Below are 22,133 nucleotides of genomic sequence, written 5' to 3'. Positions count from 1 at the left end.
TACAGACAATTTGCACAGGATTTCGTGATGAACGTGGATGTCCGTAGCAGCTCGTCATCCAACGCCATTGCAGACCTTCAGGAGGATGAGGATGGCGTTTACTTCAGCTCCTATGGGCATTATGGGATACACGAAGAGATGCTAAAGGTTAGAAAGTGATCTCAACTGCATCTGAGTAGGGCTGTAGAGGAAAGACGGAATGAAGCGGGCTGTGTGCCCGTATATATACTGCAGAGTAGCTGCATTTTTAACCCTTTCTATACATAGTAGTTTTTTTTCCTAGGAGTTGGGCTGAGATTCTTTTTTCAGTTTTATTTCCTTTCTATGAATTCTTTTTACTGTACAGGAAGCATTAGGGAAATCATTTACTCTAGAGACAGGCTTCAAGATGCTGCAGTATCTTCCACAACTTAACCTTGCCAGAAGCAGCTTTTTCCTATATGCTTAAAAGATACACGATATAATGGTGTGATACAGATAATGAATATTTTTCTTCGGTTCATTTTTTCCAAACAATTAAAATTTGTCAGGCAAGTTACTGTGGTTTCCTATTGCATTAAGTAAAAGCAGCAATTGCTGTCATTTGTATGCTATCCAGCATATTGATAACATGACATTGAATAACTGAAAAAATTGTAAGCTGCTTTTTTGTGATTAAGATAAGGGTTAAGACTTTTTTTCTAAGGGAAACCTCTTCCCTTTAAAATTAAAAAAAATAAAATGAAAAAATTAAGCATCCTATAATTGGCATGTAAATTAAAACCCCTTGATGCATCCTTTCTGAGAAAAGGCCATAGTTAGGAAAGGTGTAAGCGGTTTTAACATTTTTATGGCAGAAATAAATAAAATTCCTGCCTAAATGTATGGATAGAATATGGAGTTGGAAAGTAACTTTGTCCACGTAGGTAGCATGTAAAATCTTCCGCTTTGTAAATCATTTGATGGCCTTAATGTAGAAACGCACATGAGCCTGTGTTAAGGCTAGTGTAAGTGTGAGGTAAATTTAAAGGGAGAGGGAGTGCTGCAGAAGCATGAAGGTCTCTGCAGAGATCGAAGAATGTTTTCCTAAATGAGTAGTCTAGAGAAATATATTAAAAATCTTGAAGATAAATAATAGGAGTTGGTTTTTGTAGGTCAGTTGTATAAATAAAGGTGTCGTTTGAGCTGTTAAAGGGTATAGATGAGGAAGTCTTTGATTATGAAGTTCTTCATAATTGTGCATTTCTGCAAATTGAGTTTGGTTTCAGGGGATGTTTGTCAATGCTTTTAAGACTTCAGACTTTTTTTCTAACCATAGGAAAACATTGATTTTTACTGCACATATATACGGATTTTTTTGCTGTATGCCAGTTATTCACTTTGATTTTTTAGTATGCCAGTATTATATAAATAAATGGGTTTGCTACATAAAAAGCTTTAAGAAAGGGGATTTGCTGTGTGTTATCAGCTTTGTTTCTGACGGTGTTATATTTGGAAACTTTTTTCCTCATGCCTAGTAGTGGCTGGCTGAAGTTTCGATTTGTTTCTTTTGCTGCAACTACTTCAAAGCCAGGGAAGGATGGTTGTTACTTTACCCTGGTCAAATGGCTAGTTTTCCCCCTTGTCCTTTCTCTTCAGAATTTCTTAAAAATCGTTTTAAAAAGTTTCCCTACCATTTTATGTAAAAACAAGAAAAGTATTGCGTTGAAATGGTGAGTGAAGGAACAGAATTGATGAATAGAGAGACCAGAAGTGAATGACCATGGCAGTAGTGCATATAGTAGAGACAGGAGCTAGAATTGTATTGATTTAGCTGGGGCAGTGCTGAGGCAATGTGAGTGGGCAGGATGGAAGGCTGAAAGCTTTCCAGCTGGCTGCTTGCTTGATTGATGCTGAACCTTGTGATTTTTTTTTAATACTATTTTGGTTGTTTCAGCAAATCCTATTATATACTGCGACAGAAGTAAACTACTAAAAATAGTTGCTCTCAATGAATTGTCGTAGTAAGCCAACATAATTTTGAAGGATCTATTTGCTTTATTCATGTTAATTTTATATACTTTGAAAGTAAAATTCTATAAATTACTCCATGACTGTTTGGGCCCTGTGTGTGGTGATCTTAACCGTTAACAGGATTTTAGGGTTATCAAGCATCAGAATAACCTGGTATGTCTATATAATTTTTATGAACATATTCTTTGTTCTGAGTCTCTTCATGACCTTTTTTCCTAATAAAATAGACTTTGTTCTTTCTCACTGTAGAAGATATCTTTAGTTTTGATAGCTTTTATAAAAATTATTTGCTACAGTAGAAGAATGTAAACTTGAATATAAACAGTTTTATTTACTACTTGAGTATTATTCGTAGTCCATCTTTATTAGATAAAGGTGACTTAAAAGATACTATTTTGCTTTGCTCTAACATCTGACCTGCAACAGCAATTCCAAAACATAGACTTGACTGTCAATTTGTGTACCTGGTGATGCACAGTAAGAGGATCAATATATTACCTTGCTGATAGATCGGGCTATGCCACTAGCTTTCATACACAGAGATATTGTAAACGCTTCGTTGTATGCTTGAAAACATACCAGCTTCTCAGATCATGTTGAGTTATAGTTAGATCTCTATTTATTTAATTTAAGCTTCCATAGGATGGGCTGTACAACTTTAATTACTGACTTGTTTTCAGGCTTTCAGATTTGTAGTTTGTTCAGAAATAGAAACAGTTAATGTGATCCATGACTCCTTTTGAGGGATCTGCGTGTCATGCAAGTTAAGAGCATAGAATGATGCAGAAAATTTTATGACCTCACCAGTCAAATTTTTACCATTGTATAGAAGGCTGTTGTGTAAAGTTGATGTAGTATTACCATTCTATTACTGCTGTTCATGCGAGGTGATGAAGGGGTGTTAAGAACTTTGAAGCATCCAAAATCCAATGAAGCAGGTCAGAGTAGTGAAAGGTATTTATTTTCTCTTCCAGAGGCTCAGCTGGCTTTATTTGCTTAGGCAATAAATTTTAAAAGATTTTAGTATGGAAAATATCATTACTGGAGAATCCTTATAGGTATAGTAGCCACAAAACATCTTCAGGCCAAGTAAAAAGCAACTTGCTCAGCATTTTTGAACAGTGTCTTGTATATGAATAGGCCAAGTGAACATTGTTTTTTCTGCTTTAAATCATAGGATAAAGTGCGCACAGAAAGTTATCGTGACTTCATCTATCAAAATCCACATATCTTCAAGGACAAGGTAGGTAAAACAGCTCAAAATTCAGTAATTTCTGCAATTTGTTTTTTCCTAAGTGATAGAAATCCTTCCGACTGGCTGCTTTGTAGCTTTGGGTTGGAATATTGCACTGACAAGATTTGATTTAATATACTCTGGCTTTATTAGGTGGTAGAATGTTATTCAACTGCTGGAGGGTGGACAGTGCTGATAACAGAAGCACTGATCGCTGTTGTCACTGTTATGTGTGCCATGTCGGGATGTTCATTAATTCTGTTGGCGGGGTTAAGTTAAGCCTTTCTCATCTAGTATATTAAGCAGAATCTATTTTAGAGGTATTCTTGACCAGAATTTAAGTGAATTTCTATTTGGGCCTTATTCAGTAAAGACATCTTAGAAGCACTGCACAATTAGATCTGGGGAAGAATTCATATGCAACCGACTTGCTGACTTGGTGGTGTTTAGGACTTGGAACAGGGAACTGCTATTGCCCATGCAGTGAGAAGAAAAGAGGCCTGTGGGTGTTTATGATCCTACCACGGTTATGACCCCGGTGCAGATGTAATACTCTTCTTGTCTTCCATGTTTCTGTTGGCTAATTCTGAATTTGGTGTCTTCTGTTTTGTGCTGTGCGGACTTGTGTTCTGGATTAGATTTCTTCTACTTAACGCTTAAGTTATTCAGCTGGCAGGCTTATGGAAGGAAATCACTTCAGATTTTTTGGTTGGTTCTGGAAAGAGACTCGGTAATAAGTGGTAACGTAAGTTCTTGATTTGGAAATTGTCCTAGGTAGTTTTACAGGGGGAGGTAATCCTAGGTGGATAGTGCATGCTCTTGATATTTCTCACCTCCGATTTCTTTCAGCAGCTACAGTGGAAAATGACGGTTATCAAGTGACTTGTCCAACCTGGGAAAATAGGCTGATTTCCTTTAGAAATTAGATGACAATTCGAAAAACAAAAAAACAAACCAACCAACCAAACAAACAAACAAAAAAAAAAAACAGCTTCATAGTCCTGTAATATTCTTAGAACTCCCATATGGCATTTCTCGTTAGAAAATTTTGTTTTTTCTGAAAGGACAACTGTGAGGCTGGCTGTAGAAGTTGATTGAAACAGCTTAGTTGACCTTACTGGCTTTTAGTACAAATCTGCAATATCCCTAAGAGGTGCGTTTGTGTGAATGGGATGATGATAACACAGCACCTGTTTGTTGGTTTGTGCATATTACATTCAGGACCAGTCAGCATATTCTTTCAGCTTCCAAAATAGATTATTAGAACTTGAATCCTGTTCTTGCTGTGTTTGCTATATACCTGCTAAATGTACTTGAGGTGAAAATAGGAAAAATTCATGCTAGAACAATTCCAAACAAATAGTTCAAGTGATCTGTCCTGGTAAAATAAAATGTGATCCATTTTACAGAAAAAATATTTTTGGTTTAAAAACAAACGGTATTGCCATGCTTAAGCTTCTGTTGTGGAATATAAGTTCAACGCAGGCATTATTGGGATATTGAGGTGAAAAATGCGTTGTTAAACATTATTGCTACTAACAGTTCATTGATGGAATGAATTAAATCAACCAAGTTACCCGACTTTCTGTCTTTCCGAATTTGAAGTAATATTTTCTGTTATGAAAGCTAGCCTATCAGTTTTGATTAGATGGCAGAGAAGGATGTGATGCTGCAGTCTGTAATGGTGTAGTCAAATCACCAGTCCAGCTGTTCCAGATCTCTGGTGAGAGGCCATATGTGATCACTGCAAGAACGCGTTAGCTGTAGACCCTTGTCCTTAGGCTAATTGGTGATCATTTTGCTTGTCTTTCAGTTCCTCAGATGTGTTCCAGCTTGTACGTATTCCTTTCTCTTCCTTTTTCTCCACCCCCGTCCCCTGCCTGAGGCTAGATGAGCTCCATCTGGGTTTTTAAGTGACCAGGGCAGCTGTCCAAAGTGTTGTCTGTTTTGATTTTTTTCCTATTTGTGGTGATTGCTCTCTTTCATGCAACTGCACATCAAGAGCATTCTTTCACAGAGGTTTGTTTTTGGCTCTGACTTCTAGCTTTCATGGCTCAGCAGTTCTGTTAACTGCCATGTGTGGAGCGTTAGAAGAGATGGTGTTAGGGAGCACGAGATACCAACAGCTGCAGGAACGTTGGTTTTAACTTCATATTCCTGTCTCCTGAAGACTTGAGCCCAGGCACTTCTGTAGCCACTACCACTCATGTTTCACTTGCGAATGGGTCATGGAATTGACTCCCATTAGAACAAAGCTGCAAAGAGTTCAAGTGGAACAAGCAACTCTATCTGCAACTTCTGTTGCCAGCCTCCACGCAAGATGCTGATAAAACCCCATTATGCGAATGTTCTCTGGTCTGCTTCCAGATTGTAAGTTGGCCTGTGAAGACAAGTGGCATTCAAATCTTGGTCATGTTTCCCAGTACACCAGAGCAGAGGTTAACTTAGATTGGGCTGTAAAGGATAAATGGCTATTTTTATTCATGCTGACTTCAGTTTCATTGCTTTGTATCCATCATCAAAGCATATAAGTTGTATGCGATGCTCGGCAAACACACCTGATGGGCAGAGCATTCATGTGCTTAAATGGTTAGCATTTGTAAAATGAACTTTGCAAGTGTAGATGCAAGTTAACGTTGTGCCAAAACAAGAACTCTCAATAGCTCATGAGTAAGAGTGCATTGTTGCATTGAAATATTTTCTAAGATGGGGTTATAATTCTCAAGTGTGGGATGGATTACTGAGTGATTCGATGCCTCCTTTGGGAAAAGAGCGTTACGAAAGCTGTGAGGACCATTTCACAACACTAGAAGCTGTGCTAAGGAGAGCCACTAAAATAACTTCGTACTCCTTTCTAATAGATGATCTTCGTGACTAGTAACTCTAACTTGATATGCATCTTACCGTAGAGTTATTTTAGTAACTTATGTGTGCTCTCTTGTGTGGCGAAGAAAGTTTGTCTTCACAGTTCAGTCTGTTAATGCTTAAACGCTGTGCACAGTTTGAGCGACTCTTTGTATGTCTATGTACTCTTTAGGACTGTTCTTCTGTTTTCAGTTTTGAGAACATTTTTGGATCTAGGGTTTAGAATTTTTTAAACACCATTAGTAAAGCTTAGCTATATAAAGAAGGCTGATAATATGACTATTAGTGAACTGGCCTCATCTATCTGGCCTAACATCTATTTGAGCTGTCAAAACCAAGTGTTTGCAGTAGTAGTGTTAAATTGAATACACTTTTTAAAGTATTTTAATGAAGTTTGTCTTCCAGGAAAACTTAGGTATCTCATCTTCCTGGATTTTTTGTCTTTTTTATTAAGCCTGTTAGAAAATAATTTGTGAGTTTTAAATTGTGCTATTCAACATTTTGAAATTTAGTCATCGAAGCCGTAGCTGTTTTGTGGCACTGTGGCCATTTCTAGCAGGGGATTTATGAACTCTTTACAAGGAACATAAAACGATCTGTAGAAGTTTTTATGGACAGTAAATATGAAGAAAGATTCCTTCATCTCGTCTGCTCACAGTTCTTTCCATGTAATGATGTTGGCACATTCTGTTCTAGAGGCAAAAGTAGATAGGACACTGCTTTGTTCCTCAGTGTTATGAGTCGCTAGGGATTTTTCTTCGCTTTATATGCTTCTAAAGAAGAATACAGGACTATATGCATCTGAAGAATCATATCCAATTTTTATTGTTGAAGGGTAGAAATAAAAGCATGGAAGTATGACTTAGTCACAGATTTTAACAGGCAAGGCAAGAACCATTTGTGTAAAATTACTTTGGACCAAGAAGGTAAGCCAATGAGGAAGATAAATATATTGATACCGTAAGAATGTTGTGAACGTGCATTCTGAATGTTGAGCAGTCAGAGTGGCTGTGACATTTCTCTTTGGCAAGTAGATAATCAGTGATATCAGTTAGGTGCATATATGTAATCCTCCTCCGTGTGCTGTAGTTGGAATGAAACTACTGGAACGAAATAAAGTTTTAAAATAGTTTTAATGAGAAACTGCAGAGTTAAGTGTATTTTTTCGGAGTCGATGCTAAATTCAATTGTTAGAATATTTCACTGGTATTAAAATTCTTCAGGCTCAGTTCTGTTTTTCCTGTTTGTGTAACTTCTTAGTTGTTGCTTAAATAACTGCTCGCTACTATTTTGCTCATGTGGATGACTTCATCTGCAGCTGGAGCTAGTCTGCCTCATTGCCCCTCTGTAAAAGGTGGTAGAGGGTGCGGGGTTATAACTGTGGTTTGGCTTGCACATCTCTGAATATAACAGATTTGATGCTGCTACCTTTTCTTCCTTCCTTCAAAGTATGGTATCTCACTGATGTAGAAGGATATGTGGGAAAAATCATAGCAAGAGAAATAAATGGAAGCAAAGCTAAGTTGCTTGTACTTATTTCAGGTGGTTTTGGATGTTGGCTGTGGAACTGGAATACTTTCTATGTTTGCTGCCAAAGCAGGTGCGAAGAAAGTGATTGGAGTCGACCAATCTGAAATCATTTATCAGGCCATGGACATCATAAGGTAGGAAAAGTTCTGGAAAAAGTATGGAAATACCTCTGTAAGAAGTTGTTAAAATACCAGTCTAAGTTAATGATCAGATATCACTTTGTAGGTTTTATACTGAAGTCTTTCTTTATTCTAAGAATGAACACAAGTTTTGATGCGCAATTGTGTTTGCTGTTCTAATAAAGGTTGTAAAAATAGAGCGCTAGTTGAGGAAAAATATTTCCCAGATGCTTCTTGATATTGGCATTGGGACCAACGCTGTCATGCTGTTGAGACTCGAACTGGCTGCTGCCAGTGCATTTCCTATTTTCGCTTTGTTTGCTTGAAATATCACTGCTGGTAAAACTGTAATTTTTTTAAACAACAAACATTAGAGTTGACACCTACCTAGAGGATATGAGGAACTTTGCTGGCTGCAAAATTTTAAGTTAAGCGTATAGAACTGCTGTAGATGAACACAGTGGAAGTTGTTTAGATTGCTATTTAGATGTACACACACTCACTGCTGTTTCATTTTATATATATAGCAAATTTCAATAGTTACATGATGTCGATAAATTAATCTTCTAGATTACAGAAAATTAAAATGCTTTACTGGGTCCATCTAAATATATATATATATTTTTTTATAGATCGTTGTGTTAGTTAAACTGTGATATTTTCAAGTAGTATATGACAAGCTTTTTTTTTTTTTTTTTTTTTAACCAATTTTGACACCTGTAATGGAGACATGAAATGTAGCTCTCTGTTGGCAAATTTTGTAGTTAATGGTATTAACCTTTCTCTAATAAGGTTCTTTACATTAGTATATTTAAGGGAGACTATGTTTGTAGAGAGTAATAAATGCCTATTACCACGTATTTTGTTTCCTTGGAAACCTCCTTTGCTCTGTTTTTCGTGTTTGTTGGAAAGTGATTACCATTGCACTGTAATATTTTCTATAGTTTGAATAAAAAATCAATTTAACAGCATGTACACAGACACATTAGCACACAATCTATGGGGTCACTGAGAAAAGATCTTGGAAAAAAAAAATCTGATAAATGATCAGGAATATCACAAATAAGGTGTGTGCCGTGTAAACCATCACAGAATTATACGGAATGGGAGGGACCTCACGAGGGCATCTGGTTCAGCTCACTTTGAGACCAGGCTCAGGTACAGTAGGTGGCTCGAGCATTGTCTGGTCAGGTTCTGAACACTGCCGCTTCTGTCTGAACTTCTCTGGCAAATAGCTTGTTTGATTATCCTCACTTGTGTTTTTCAAATACCAATGGGTGCAGATTATGTCCATTGCCTCCCATTTAGTCACTGCAATATCAGTCAAGGCCTTTGCTTGGTCTTCTATTCTCCCGCACAGTAGGCAGAGGACACGTTCAAAATGGTTACGTATATGAATTACTGTCTTATTTATAATGTACTATGTGACAAACTCTGCATTATTCATCTCTTAAAACAAGGGTACAAAAAGACCTATATGCTTTATACTCAAAGGATGATAGAACTATTAGCCACTGCGTGTTAACTTTGGTGAGGAGAAGGGTAAGCCTTTAAGAAAAACAAAAATTGAAAAACGTTAAGCTCTTAAAAGTGGTAAATAACCACCCAAATTAAGCATTGAACCACCACTAAAGCTACACATTTATAGGTAACTTTGGCTGTAAAAGGTTCAATTCACATTGAAGTCTTTGGTTCATATCAGAACAGTTCGTATTTGCCTTGGTAAACCCCCTTTTCCTGAAGGAATTGAACTGACCAACTTGTAATGAAATAACAAATATTTATGGGAATACTAAACAACTTGGTGTTGCTTAAAAATAATTACTTCAGTGTGTCTCCACCTATGATTAAAGTACATAATCAAAAGCTTGAGTCTTGTACAGAATTCAGGTTCATTTCTAATGCGCTCTAATAAATGCTAGAAACGGTGTGACCAATGTGTATAAGTAAATTGGAGGAAGTGGTCGCCGTGGCATTACCACAGGACATTCCCTCCTTTCCCAAGGCTTCATAGTAAATTTATTAACTATTTGCCCTATCTTTTCTTAATGTGAACAAGAAAAGGAATATTTTCGAGTGCGGTGAAGGTTTGATTTTTGTCATTTGTCCTGGTAGGCTAGAATAGAACGTCAAAGTACGCTTCTTTATAGCATGCAAGCAGTCTTTCCTATAGTTTGTCGTCTATATTGATGACTTTTTTCCTTTATACATTAAAATGGAAAACAGGTACGTAATAAATGAGTGTTTTTACTCTCTTTGGTTTTAATTATGTCCTTGTACATGGTTGTTCAGGAAGTTACCTGTATAGGCTTTTTTTTGTTCTTAAAATATTAATGTGGTTGATAGCTCTTCAGTGTTTCATTTCTCTCTTTGAACTTCTGTTTTAACTTTTGCTTCTAAAACTAAATGTGATATTAGTGGTGAACTGCTACTCTTCTTCAGGATGATTGTCACACTCAAAGAGTTTAATTGATGTTTCCCACAGCCCACGTGTTCAAGTACCCTTTTGACCCTTTCCCTCCCTTTTTTTCTGATCTTTCTCCTATTGTCTTCTAGATTGAATTTTTAATATGATTAGTGGTCTGCATTGCAAGGCAGACAGCATGCAAGAGTAAGATATCAGGATGGGCGGGTAGGGGAAGAGATGAGAACTGCTGTGGATAGATAATTTTTTTTTTTTTTTTTTGGTGGGAATACTTCAGTACTCTCTGTAATAGCAGCTATCCTAATAACGGTATATGCAAGAAAGACCAACATGGTTTGCCAAGGAGAAAATACTAAATTTCAAGTGTTTCAAGTGTCTAGCAATTCAACTGTCGTGCAGTTGTTTTTTCCAAAAGCTGTAGTCAGGTCACAGAAACTTCCTCCGTATACAGAGTGTTTGTACGGTTACTTGCATATGAGGTGATACTGATGGCTGCAGTTACTGAACAGTGCAGATGACTGTGGCAAAATCACAGTTGGGATGATATCTTTTTCTGTAGAATAACTATAATATTGATTTAGAGGGAACGTTTGTTCTCTGTGACTTGGCAGCTGGTTTTGTTTTAAAATAAATAAGTCATGCAAAATAGCTTTGTATGAAGTTCATTTCCATTTGTATCCTAGTGTGATGAGTAGGCTCCAATTACTCTAGACTTATGCTACAAAGGTCAAAGGAGAACTGGAAACAAGCAACTCTAAATGAAGAGGAGCATCATTTTAAGTTGGCCTCTTCTTTGTTTTCCTGAGTTCTGACGTCTACATGCTTGAATTCACAGCACACTGGAGTCATACTGATCTACTGTCTGACACCTTTGCTTGGCTCTCCTGAAATATTTGGAAACTTATAACTGTTCCATCTGACATGTAACTGAAAAATAATGTTACATTGTAGTACTTTACTGATTGCTTTAAAAATAATAAAAACTGAAAATTGTTATTTGAGGGGTAAAGGAGAAATGCATAATACAGGCATCAATGTATTTACAGCATAAATTGGAAATATAAACTAATCGATTTATATTATTTCTTACAGATCAAATAAACTTGAAAATATTATTACACTAGTCAAAGGAAGAATTGAAGAAGTAGATCTACCCATGGAAAAAGTAGATGTAATCATATCTGAATGGATGGTAAGGTGTATGTATGAATATTCTTTTCAAGACACAGTTTTGGGGACAAAAAAAATTGCACTGATTCATTCAATTTCAGGAATGATTCTGTAAGCGTTGCTATTCTTTAGCCAAGAATTTTTTGTGTGCGGCAGTGGTTTTGACAACCTGTTTGATGGGATGACAGTCTTGATTACATGACATTTGAATACAGTTCCTCCTCTCTCTTGTACCTGCTATTTCAAGTGAGGGTTCTATAAGTACAGTTAAGCTAGTTCAGGTACAGAAGTAAGTTTGTGTTATGTGGTTAGCGCACAAGTGTATAAAAGTATTCTGTGCTTCCGAATAGTAGCGTTGCAGCTGCTCTTGTGAAAGTAATGGGGAAATTCTGTGTTTTTCATGTACATATATCATTCTGATATGTAAAATACCATTAAGTCCATGAGGACAACTGAAGGACCATCCTGACAGTGCAGGAAAGGTGATAGGAAGGAGCATGTACACTGGGAAATTGGTGAATATATGGAGGGAGCTTGAAACAGTGTTTCCTCCGATTGCAGCCTTCTTAGCGTAAGAATGAAATAAAGGTGCGTAATGATGATGATGGCCAACAGAAAACGCTCTGTGCAGTGCATAAATGAGCCATTTCCTGGAATCTGTTGGATTTCAGCTTTTGGACTGTTGACGTTCTTTCGTGCGCGTGTTTTCAAGCACAGTTATGCTTGCTGCCTGCCACTGAGAAAAGAATCTGTGTGACAAGACCTAGTGCCAGGCTGAATCCCATAGTGGCTGTTTCCTGTCAAAAGTGTGGTAAGAAACACCATTTGACTTCCCTTGTAGACTTCTTCTATTCAGTCTCCTGTGTCACAGATGTTCAAAAAACTCTTCAAAATGGTGCTTTTTCGTACTAATTCCCATTGTTTGGACTTGAAGTTAAAGGACAGAAGGATTTTCTTTTAAGATCAGTAGTGCAAGCTTATATGTGAAGTTACTTCTTCTTACTTCTAATTAATTTCCAGGCAAAGGTGAAAAGAAATTATTTGCTTTTTGAAATATTAAATATTACAGTGTGCTGGCAATCAACAGATTTTTTTTTTCTACAGTCTTCTAAAGAATGTCACCAGAAGTATGAGCTTCATCTAGTGTTGAGGTCGCTAGTTTTAAGGGAGACTTAAACATATGGTACTAGTGAATTAAAGCTGGTACGTTATCATTGGTGATTTATCAGAGTATATGACTTCACCTGAAACATAATTCCTTTTTCAGGGAAACTTCTGATCACTTGCCTAATCTGTGCACCGAGAATAATCCTCCCAAAATCAGACAGCTTGTTCTAGAGCGCAGGATTTGTATTCTGAAAGTCACTCGGCCATTTAAGAACCTAAGTCCTGTTGTAAATTAGTGTATCTAAGGTGAAACAGAGGACTTAGAAAAGCACCTCATGTAAGAAATGACGTACTGAATGTTCTGGTTTTCCCATTTCGGTGCTAATTTACCTTTTAATGTTATAATTATATAGACATGTGCATTTCACTTAATGAGGTATTCTAAATGTTTAGGGATGTTAGCATTTTTATAGGTTGCTGCAATACAGAGATAAAGAGGACAATGCTGTGAAAGTAAGATTGATAACTGGACAGCATGCAGACTGTTCCAACGCTGTCTGGAAAGGAGCGTTAGGTTTCCCAGATGCAAATGAAGATTCCTCTTTGTCTGTCTTCCCCATGTGCATTTTCACAAGTGTGTGAATTTGCTTTTTGTTTTCCTTCTCTACGTGGTAGCGAACAGTGTGAAATCTTCTTTGTTAAACTAAGAATATAAGTGCTTAGAAACAGACCACTAGCTTGAAAATGTTGTAAATGCACAGTGTGGAACAAAAAGGAGCTCAATATATGTCAGCTCTCAATTCTTTATTTGGAGCACTTGCATAGACTAGCAGGAAACCTCCAATGGGAACAACATCTTTTCTTGGTAACTAAAATGTGGAAGGTTGCTGTTGTACTTAGCAAACTGCTCATGTGCTAGCGAGCACCAAATTCTTTTGTGGAATCGTCACTGTGTTTTACTTGGCGCAGAGCAGCATTAAAGATGAGTACCCTGTAAGTTTTTTAGAGCCACGTGTGGAGCATAAGAAAATTATGAACAGGTGTGAAGCATTAGAACGGAGGCTGGAGAGAGGAAAAGATGCTGCATCCCCCGACATGTTTCTATAACAGGCCTTGTAAGAAAGATAGCACAGCAAGGAGTGTATTGTAAAAGCTATGGGGTTGCTTTATGAATATCTCCGTTGTAGTGGCTGATGATCGTTCTCCTGCTTGTGTAAGTGAGCTGTGGATTCTGCAGACTGCTATTCCTATTTCTTTAATCTTTAAATTTATTCCCTTAAAATATGCCAAAATGGGAGAAACACCTTAAGTGTTACACTGTGGCTAGGTGAGTGGGTGTGTATATCAGATATGTGAAGCCAAACTATATTTCATATCTATACTTCCAAAATAATGTGTTTAGGTTGTAAATTTATCTGGATACATTTTGGTCATGTTCCGGGTTTAGAGGCTGAGTGATGAGCAACTGTCTCTTCAGTGGCTTTTATTTAGTGTTTTTTATTTATTTATTTTTAGGCCTAGGAAAGAAATTAGCAAACAGGGAACAGCGATCTTGCTGCTGATATAGAGAGTAAGTTAATTGTTTGTGACATCTGAAGTATGTGTGTTAGACATCTTTAAAATCAGACCATAAGCAGGGCGTCTGTGTAATTGCATTCTACTAAAACCAGCATGGAAACAATTTGGAAAGGCAGTGTGATGAGCTCGGAGCTGTTCTGTTGGTTTCTGAAAGGCAGGTTGGTGAAGATTGAGGACCTCTTGGATTACTGGATACCCAGATAAATCCATCTGTTTAGATGCTTTCACTCTGAGGACTGCTGTGAATGCCTTTTAGCAGAACACTGGCTAAGTATGCAGCCTGACACGAGCACTTAGAGGGCTGCAGGTCTGGAGCACAGGGGAGAGCAGGTGGACCGAAGGACCATCTCTCCGAATGAAGTGCATGGTCTTGAGGAAGACAAATGGACAAGTAATAGCCTGTTGTGCTAACCACGCTGATTCTGTAAGATGAAGGTCTTCTGGTTTTTGGAGATGGGTTGTTTGAGTGTAAGAACGGGTGAATGTTATACCCGAGTTGACTGCTGGCCTTGGTTATGGAAGTTTCCCTGTACAGGATGGTCTGATAATCTGTACCAGGGCTGCAAACTGCTGATGCGTCATCCTGCCTGGAGCTCTGAGGTATGCAAAAACACGGTCAGTTAGTGACTTGACCTGAAAATGTTTGGCAAATGCCTAAATTTCACTGGAAACTTAGAATTTTTACTTGAATGAGGTGCTGTTTGTATGCAAGTAGTAGGAAAGCACTTAGGTTAGCAAGAATTGTGCACGCTGTTGCTCTCAGTCAGGATCCCATATATGCCCACTCCCAAGAGGTACAGATTTTTAGGAAGCAATGAAGTTTTACTGGAATTACTTTTACACACAGCATATCAGTTTGAAATGGGACTTGCTGTGGAAAGTGCTCCAGTTGGTTTTTGCTTCAATTGCATGCTTGATAGAATGAGATTTGCTAACCATACAAATGTAGCTGTGTTACTCCACATGTGGATTTCAGTAGTGTAGTTGTTAAATTTGTAGGCTGCTTATTAAAAGGAAAGGTGCAGAAAAACAGAAAATACAATGCTTTTCTACAGTGTTCTTCAGCTGCATCCATGTACAGTCTTATTGTCTCTCTTTATGCTTTGAGTTCTGTTTCTGTAGCTAAGAGTATGAAGCTGGAGGTTGAGAGTTGCGTTTGCTTGAAAAATAACTGCGTTTTTTGACCTTTTTTTAAAAAATTGTGAGGGATAATTGTCCAAGCTGGTTGTCTCATACTGCAGTAGAATACACTGCATTCTCATAAATGGCTGGCTTGTGTAAGGCTTTATGATACTGAATATGCGATGTAGCCTTACAGAAGTAACAGCTGGGAAAAAGATGGATTTTTAATAGAAGCCAAGAATTGAATCTAATGCTTGTGTTTTTTCGGTAGCCGATACCACACATCTATTTACATGATTGCTTGCTTACTACTAGGTAATTTTGAAATGCTATTGGGATGGATCTTGAATGGGAGGTAGCCCAAATCTTGGGAGAAGTACTGGGAAGTAAGTGTCTGAAGTACTGGAAGTCATCTGTTTCCTCCTTTCTTCTGTTTTGATGGAAGTGGTGGTGCTTTTCTAATACTTAGTAATGTTTCTTTTGATACTCTGTATTATTTCTGTTCATGTTTGAGGGATCGTTTAGTAAGAATGTTCAGTTCCCATAGCACAGTAAAAATATAATTTAAAATTCCAGGTAAAAATTCTTTTTTACGCAAAGGAGCATATGAAGTAGCTCTACAGTGAATTTTTTTTGTGAAAGGAATTTTTTTCCTTTTTGTCTGCCCCCTTAATAATGGGTGTCATTTGTCCACTCTTGACATCTCCCCTTATGGTGTTCTCACTCATCTTGCTTTTGGTTAAGGGCAAAATGGGGTGTACAGAATCAGAGTCGAGCTGTGGTTTTGCAATGTGTGGGCTTGCTCTGACAGCAGTGTGTTTTTATTTGATGTTGTTTTTATGTTTTGAGTTAAAGCGTACATTAGAGATCAGCGTGAAGGCTCACTTAATGTGAGGGAAATGGTGCTGCAGCAGACCATGTAGAAGAGTTCACATGTAGCTGCTGCTTCTCATTTAAACATGCCATGTTTTGTTTTTTTTTATTTTGTGAGATTGTGTTGAGTAAAAAGTGATTTTTCACAAAATCAAGCAGGCCCCATTGGTTTTGTTTATCTATTAATGTGAGACAGCACTTTCTAACATAAAGTTGAGTCTGTTGACTACTGTTTTAAGTATTCTGTAACTTGTTTCACCTTGCAGTCCAATGGAAACCTTGTAGGTAAAAATTTGATCTCAGGAAATAATGCACGTTTTATACTGACAAGGTTTAAAAAAAACAATCCACTTGATGAAGCAGTAGTTTGATAGCTGCCTTTTATCTCATTAAATGTTGAGTTTTGGTAGTCATTGAATTTGATTACTAGGCCAGGTTCAGTTGTTACAAAAAATAATGAAATCCTCTTTGATAAGAGGAGAGAAAGCACCACTTCTTCAAGTAGGTAAACATCGCTTCTCAGTTTTTTCATTGCTTGTTTTTTTCTGCTGTACTAAAAATTGTAACGATTTTTGCAATTGTAAGGATGCTAATGCCACTTCTTGAAAACAATCCTTCATTTATATCGATTTCACCAACAAGCAGAAAATATGAAAAGCAAAAACGATTTGGAATAATGCATTTGATAGAAATGGATAAGGGGAAATGTACAGGAGGAGATGGTCCTAAACTGAAGTATTTTTTTTAAGCATAGTATTTTTCTTTGGCGCTTTCCACACAGTCAGGTATACTTGAAATTAAATATTGTTCTCGTGTCTTAATGCTTTTAAGTAGTTTAATCTCATTTTTCACCGTGAAGATTATGAATACTGAAGCAGTCTTGTTAAAAAACAAAACAAAAACAAACCAACCAAACAAAAAAACTTCCCATACCTATATTTTGATCTATTTGCAAAATATTTTACCTAGTTTTGAAATAAAATGAAAAAGAACTTCAGAGCGGTGTAGTCTGTTAGAATAATTAAGAAAATTTAACAGTGCAGGGCATTAAACTGTCCAAGTTGCGTGAGCGTTTTATAATCCTGTTGCAAAACACAAAATATGGGTAAAAGGGACATGAGACATTTTAGGTGTGTTAGCTACTAGCAAGATGAAATTATTAATATTCTGCTCACAGATTTGTATTCTAGAGATCTCTTTGCAATCATTAATTTTGAGGATGCTAATTCACATTGAAGAAGGAAACAAAACCCCTGAATGCTTCTTGGGGTGGAAGCAAGAGTGCTGCCCCACAGCATCACGGGGACAAAACGTCAGGTATAATTCTCTTTCCAGATGGCACCCCTACAGGTGAGGCAGCAGCCTGTGAAATTGCATTCTAAATTACACTGCAGATGAGCACGGCACACAGAGCAAGACGCTTTGGTAGAAGTAATAAATGACTTCAGTACCAGTGATGGTTTACGTAACTTGCAGGAATGCGAAGTTGAATTGGGGTTGGGGGGGCAACAGCAATGGCAGAACACAAGGGTCAGGGAAAGGACGGTGAGAATTTCACTGGATTTCTCGTTAAAATGTGTGTCTTCCAACTGCACCCCTTAGGCTTGGTTGGCAGGCATTTTAGATAACGGTAATTTTAGTCAGGAAGAAATAAGTGAGGAATTGATCCATAGAGATGTTGCTTTCTAACTCACAGACTGTTGCTGTTAACTAATCTTACACTGTGTCCTGGAGGTCATGTTTTCAGTTAAAAGCATCTGAAAAGAATTTGTATGAATCAAACATATCCAATCGTAAAATTGCAAGAATAAGAACTAAAAAAGAAAACTGTTTCCAGCCTGTGCTTTTGGTTTGCTGGAGGCTTAAAATACTGTCTGTCTGATGCCGTAGGAGCTCCTGGCCTTTTCAACCATTTTGCTAAGCTTACAAAAATGGTATTGCTCACAAAGCAGCGGTGTTCATTTTGGGACTTACTCTAAGAATTTTATAAAGGTTAAGCAGGGAAGTGTGACAGAATATACAGTATTTGGAAGAAAAGTATGCAGTAGAGCACTGTCCTCTTACCAGAAGAAATAGGATAAGAAGAGGGAGTTTGTGTCATCGTTCCCAACACGGATGCATCCTGCTTCAGGTTTCTCATTTTCTGGTTTTGTTTGTTTTTTAGTTCTGAAGGCTGCAATGTGGATGGGGACATTTATGAGAGCAATTATGAACTTGCTGCGTTTTTTAAATTTAGGAACCTCGGATGACTAAGATAGAAGATGAGATAAACTTGAAGCTAACTTGGTATCTTAACAATGCAGTTCACATGCAGTGCTGTCTTCAGTAGGGTGGCTTGATGAAATGAAGAACAACAGCAACTAAACAAATCACAATTCCAAATACGGAATTGTAGGAAAGATGACGAAAGAAGTCTTTGTAGCTTTGCTTTGTTTGATTACAGCTACCTGGGCTTGTAGGGCTACAAGTCCAGAGTCTGGACTTGCCGTTATCTTTTTTGTTCTTTCCTACTGGCTGTCGGTGCATAAATCAAACCCCATGGTGAAGTAGTGTTTCAAGCCAAATGAGAATTTGGACATGAAGTGAAAAAATGAAGTGTGTGCTGGTATGATTTGTCATTAAGTGATTTGATGTCCAAAGAAAGTGGATGAAGCATGTTGAGAGTATTCAGCAGGAGTAATGATCATATTCAAACTTGAAAGATAGAAAAAGTGTAAAATAGTAAATACATTGATAAACAAATGGCCAAATATCTCTTGGAAATTTGGACTTCACTTTTAAGAGTCGAAACTGAAGGTTTAATTTAAAAGGTTAATTGTATGTAATGCTATTGTAGGTAATGCCAAGGACAAAGGGATTTTATTTTTTAATTTTTTCATATGGCACCTCGGAGTTGTGACTACAAAATCGATCCATAGAGCTTTTCTCTTGGGGTTTAAAGTAAATTTCATTTCTTTGTATGTTATGGGAGTCAGGTAATTGTTGGTGTAGATGGATATTTATTGCCTACAGTTTATGAATTTAGTAAATGTTAATATTTTTGTAGTGTGGGAATTAAAGATGATACGTAATTAAAGTGCTGAAGTGACCATGCTAGTGTTGAGAAACTCACCAGGTGCTGGCTTGTACTAAGGTGTATGGGTATGTAAAGTTCTTAAACTGTATTGATGAAGTCAATCTGTATGTTGATTAAATATGCTGCGTAAAAGTGTAATGACTTATAAGTTCTTTTCCTCTTTTTGTGAACAGGGTTACTTCCTTCTCTTTGAGTCTATGCTGGATTCTGTCATCTATGCAAAGGACAAGTACCTGGCAGAGGGAGGCTCAGGTTGGTGCGCGTAATTCTTCTAATAAATTTAGCTCTGGGGGAAAGCTAAATGAACTCAGAGACTTGGAATAAGCTATGCATGGATGAGAAAGTTGCCAGTCTAAATGAATAATGTTACCATTAGTAGGAGCTTCGAGGCATTAATTTACTGTATGGGTAGTAGAAGGATATTAGCTGGGGTATCAAGGTCTCAAGTTAATGGTGTTTTTAAGAATAGAAGGGGGTTATTTATTCTTAAGCACAGTCTAAATTTTTCCTCCCTATTTCTTCCCACATGTCTACACAGGAGGGAGGAAGAGGGGGGACAGTAGCAAGTTAATAAACTTCATTTCAAGAGTTAGCTTCTGTGTTCCGGAATATTATTTTGTTATTCACAGCAGTTGGATGGTAACCTCAGGCAGTAATAGTTAAAGTTAAGACTGGAATGTTGTCTGTATTTTTCCCAGATCCTTTGAGTTGAAAAATGATCAATGCAGCCAATCTGGACAAATAAAAATCTAGAAATGCCTTAATGGAATTATAGTGTTGGACTTAAAACCTTTCAAAATACATGAGGCTAATTAGCAGCCATTAGAAAACCTTGTGTTCATTTTCTCCTCCATAAATACCAGTTTCTGCAAAACTAGAAACGGAGGAATACAATTTTTATTGGGTAAGATATAGTACTGTTTGAGAAAGCTACAACTTACTTGTAAGAAGAAAAGTTGATAATTCTAATCTGTTCTCAGATGAATTAGAGGGAAAGGGAATAGGGTGCATTCCAGGATAGCAGATGATGTGTGAGGAGGACATACAGTTTCGAACATACGAAGCCAGGTGAAATAACTAATGGAATTGCTTTGTTCCAGTTTAGGATATTCATTCCCATTAGGAATATATTCTTTTTCTTTGTCGTTGGAGGGTGGGGAAGTGACAGAAGAAAAAAATTATTTTGAAGTAGAGTTCTTTCATCCTTTTTAAGTAGATGAGATAGAATCATCTTAAGCAGTGTTTAAATGCCTGCGAGTATTACTAATGTGATGCAGTTTTCTGCACGAGCTCTGCATATGCTTTATTCCTTCCAGTTAATTCCTTTTTCAGTATTGTATTTCATATTGACCTTTTCAATCGTAGTCATCGGTCTGTTTTTTTCCCCCCTTTTGTGCTAACCATGCACATAGTTAGTTTCACTACACTGACTTAATGATTGGATTAATGACTATGTAACAGTGCTCGCTGCAGTGCTTCGCTGTGATTGCACTGAGCTTTTGTATGCTAGAGTGCAGCAGAAAAAAGGCTTTTTTATGCAATTGTTTAACGTCTGATCGCAAACCTGAATATGTAAGGAAGAGATGACTGTTTATGTATTAAAATATTTAGAAGCCTCTTGAATAGCGTAGCAGAAGAGGAGTGCTTTTTTGTGTATTGTAGAGCACTGCAGCCGTATCTGGAATGCAGTTGGGTGAGCTCTGTAAAATATATGCTAGTCATTTTACGTAACAATGTAGTTACTAAATTTGAAGACATCCTCTGAAACTGTAAGGAATGATTTCCTGTTCAGCTAGTGCTTCCAAAGCTTTCTGAAAAGGGCCAGGCATTTCTGACCTCTGCAGAAACTGTGACAGCATCTTGTTCGCCAGCATCTTTCTGTATTGGTGGTGTGTTTTTTAGCAGCTCGAGCTTCCCCACGTTTTCTTTGAGAGAGAAGGTGTGCTGACTCTGCAGTGCACTTAACCTTTGTGGTCTGAGAAGGATCTCAGGTTCTTAGTTGACTCTTCCCAAGGCATACTGTGTTACAGAGTCACTGATAGGTGTAGCCAGATTTTAAATGGGACGCTTTTTCCTTCAGATGCTTCCCATTACTCTCCTCTGCCAGTTTGCATAGCAGGGAAATGGCTGTGCCTGAGCTTTGTGCCAAAATTGCTCAGCAATCAGCAAGACTGACACTGTGCAGTGTGGATGAATAGCAGAACTGTGGGCACATCCAAATGGGGATGAGCTGAAATGAAGAGCTCATTCTGAGGTGAAGTCTTAAGAGAGAAACTCCTGAATCTACTGTAAAGCTTAATTCTGTCTCAAGCCATGTAATGCTATTAAGCCCAAGATCATTATTTATTGGGGCTGTTTGAAAGCTGAGAAGGGGGATAGGAGCAGCTGTGATTTGGCCAGATCTTCCAGTGACTGAGGCAGGAATAGAATCCAAATTTCCAGATTTGTGTGCAGTCGGTCATATCGTGGTTACTTCAGTTCCTATTGGCATACTGAAGTGGATTATGTCAAACCGTTTAGGGTAATGTGTACAGTATATAATAGCATTGTTTGGGAGCACAAAATTCTTGCTGCCCAGGACCCATCTGCTTGTTCTGTAGAGCTGGTACTTGCTTGGGTGTATTTTTTTCCATATACTTGAGCGCAGCACACATGGGTGAGGGGGTGACATACGTAAGGAAGTCGTCATTCAAAATGAAATACTGTTTTCTTGTTCAAGTCAAAAAGATGCTGGTATTCACTTGGAATTCCTTCTGCATATCCAGAGGATTACTGCCTTACCCTTCAGTGTCCTGAAGTTTGTGAAGCATTGCTAAGGGCTAAAGGATTTCCCCTCATATTCTGTCTACCATGTGAGCTGTTACTAGTGACAGATGACTTGAGAGCACTCAGTCGAGAAGGACACAGATGTCAAAACGATGAATCTGAGACCGCATTGTGGAGCATGTGCTTTTGTCCAGTCAGCATTTTGGTTGTTTCACCTGTGAGAAAGAATAATTATTACATTATAACCTTAATCAGAAAAAAAAAAGACAAATCTGT

General features: G+C 37.6%; 1 protein-coding gene across 4 annotated transcripts in view; it reads left to right on the top strand.

Moving 5' to 3' along the window:
• PRMT3 (protein arginine methyltransferase 3) overlaps positions 1-22,133 on the top strand; it is a 155,527-nt gene that overhangs the window by 106,850 nt on the left and 26,544 nt on the right. For all 4 annotated transcript variants that reach the window (XM_084520339.1, XM_084520340.1, XM_084520341.1 and 1 more), the window contains exons 6-10: positions 6-147; positions 3,170-3,235; positions 7,634-7,755; positions 11,258-11,357; positions 19,265-19,343. In XM_084520339.1, the coding sequence (XP_084376465.1) occupies positions 6-147; positions 3,170-3,235; positions 7,634-7,755; positions 11,258-11,357; positions 19,265-19,343 (509 nt within the window). The remainder of the gene's footprint in view (positions 1-5; positions 148-3,169; positions 3,236-7,633; positions 7,756-11,257; positions 11,358-19,264; positions 19,344-22,133) is intronic.

Source organism: Aythya ferina (assembly GCF_964211825.1).
Source record: "Aythya ferina genome assembly, chromosome: 5".
Lineage (NCBI taxonomy): Eukaryota > Metazoa > Chordata > Aves > Anseriformes > Anatidae > Aythya > Aythya ferina.
The sequence above is the reverse complement of the archived record's forward strand: the minus strand, read 5'-3'. Positions and strand labels throughout refer to the sequence as shown.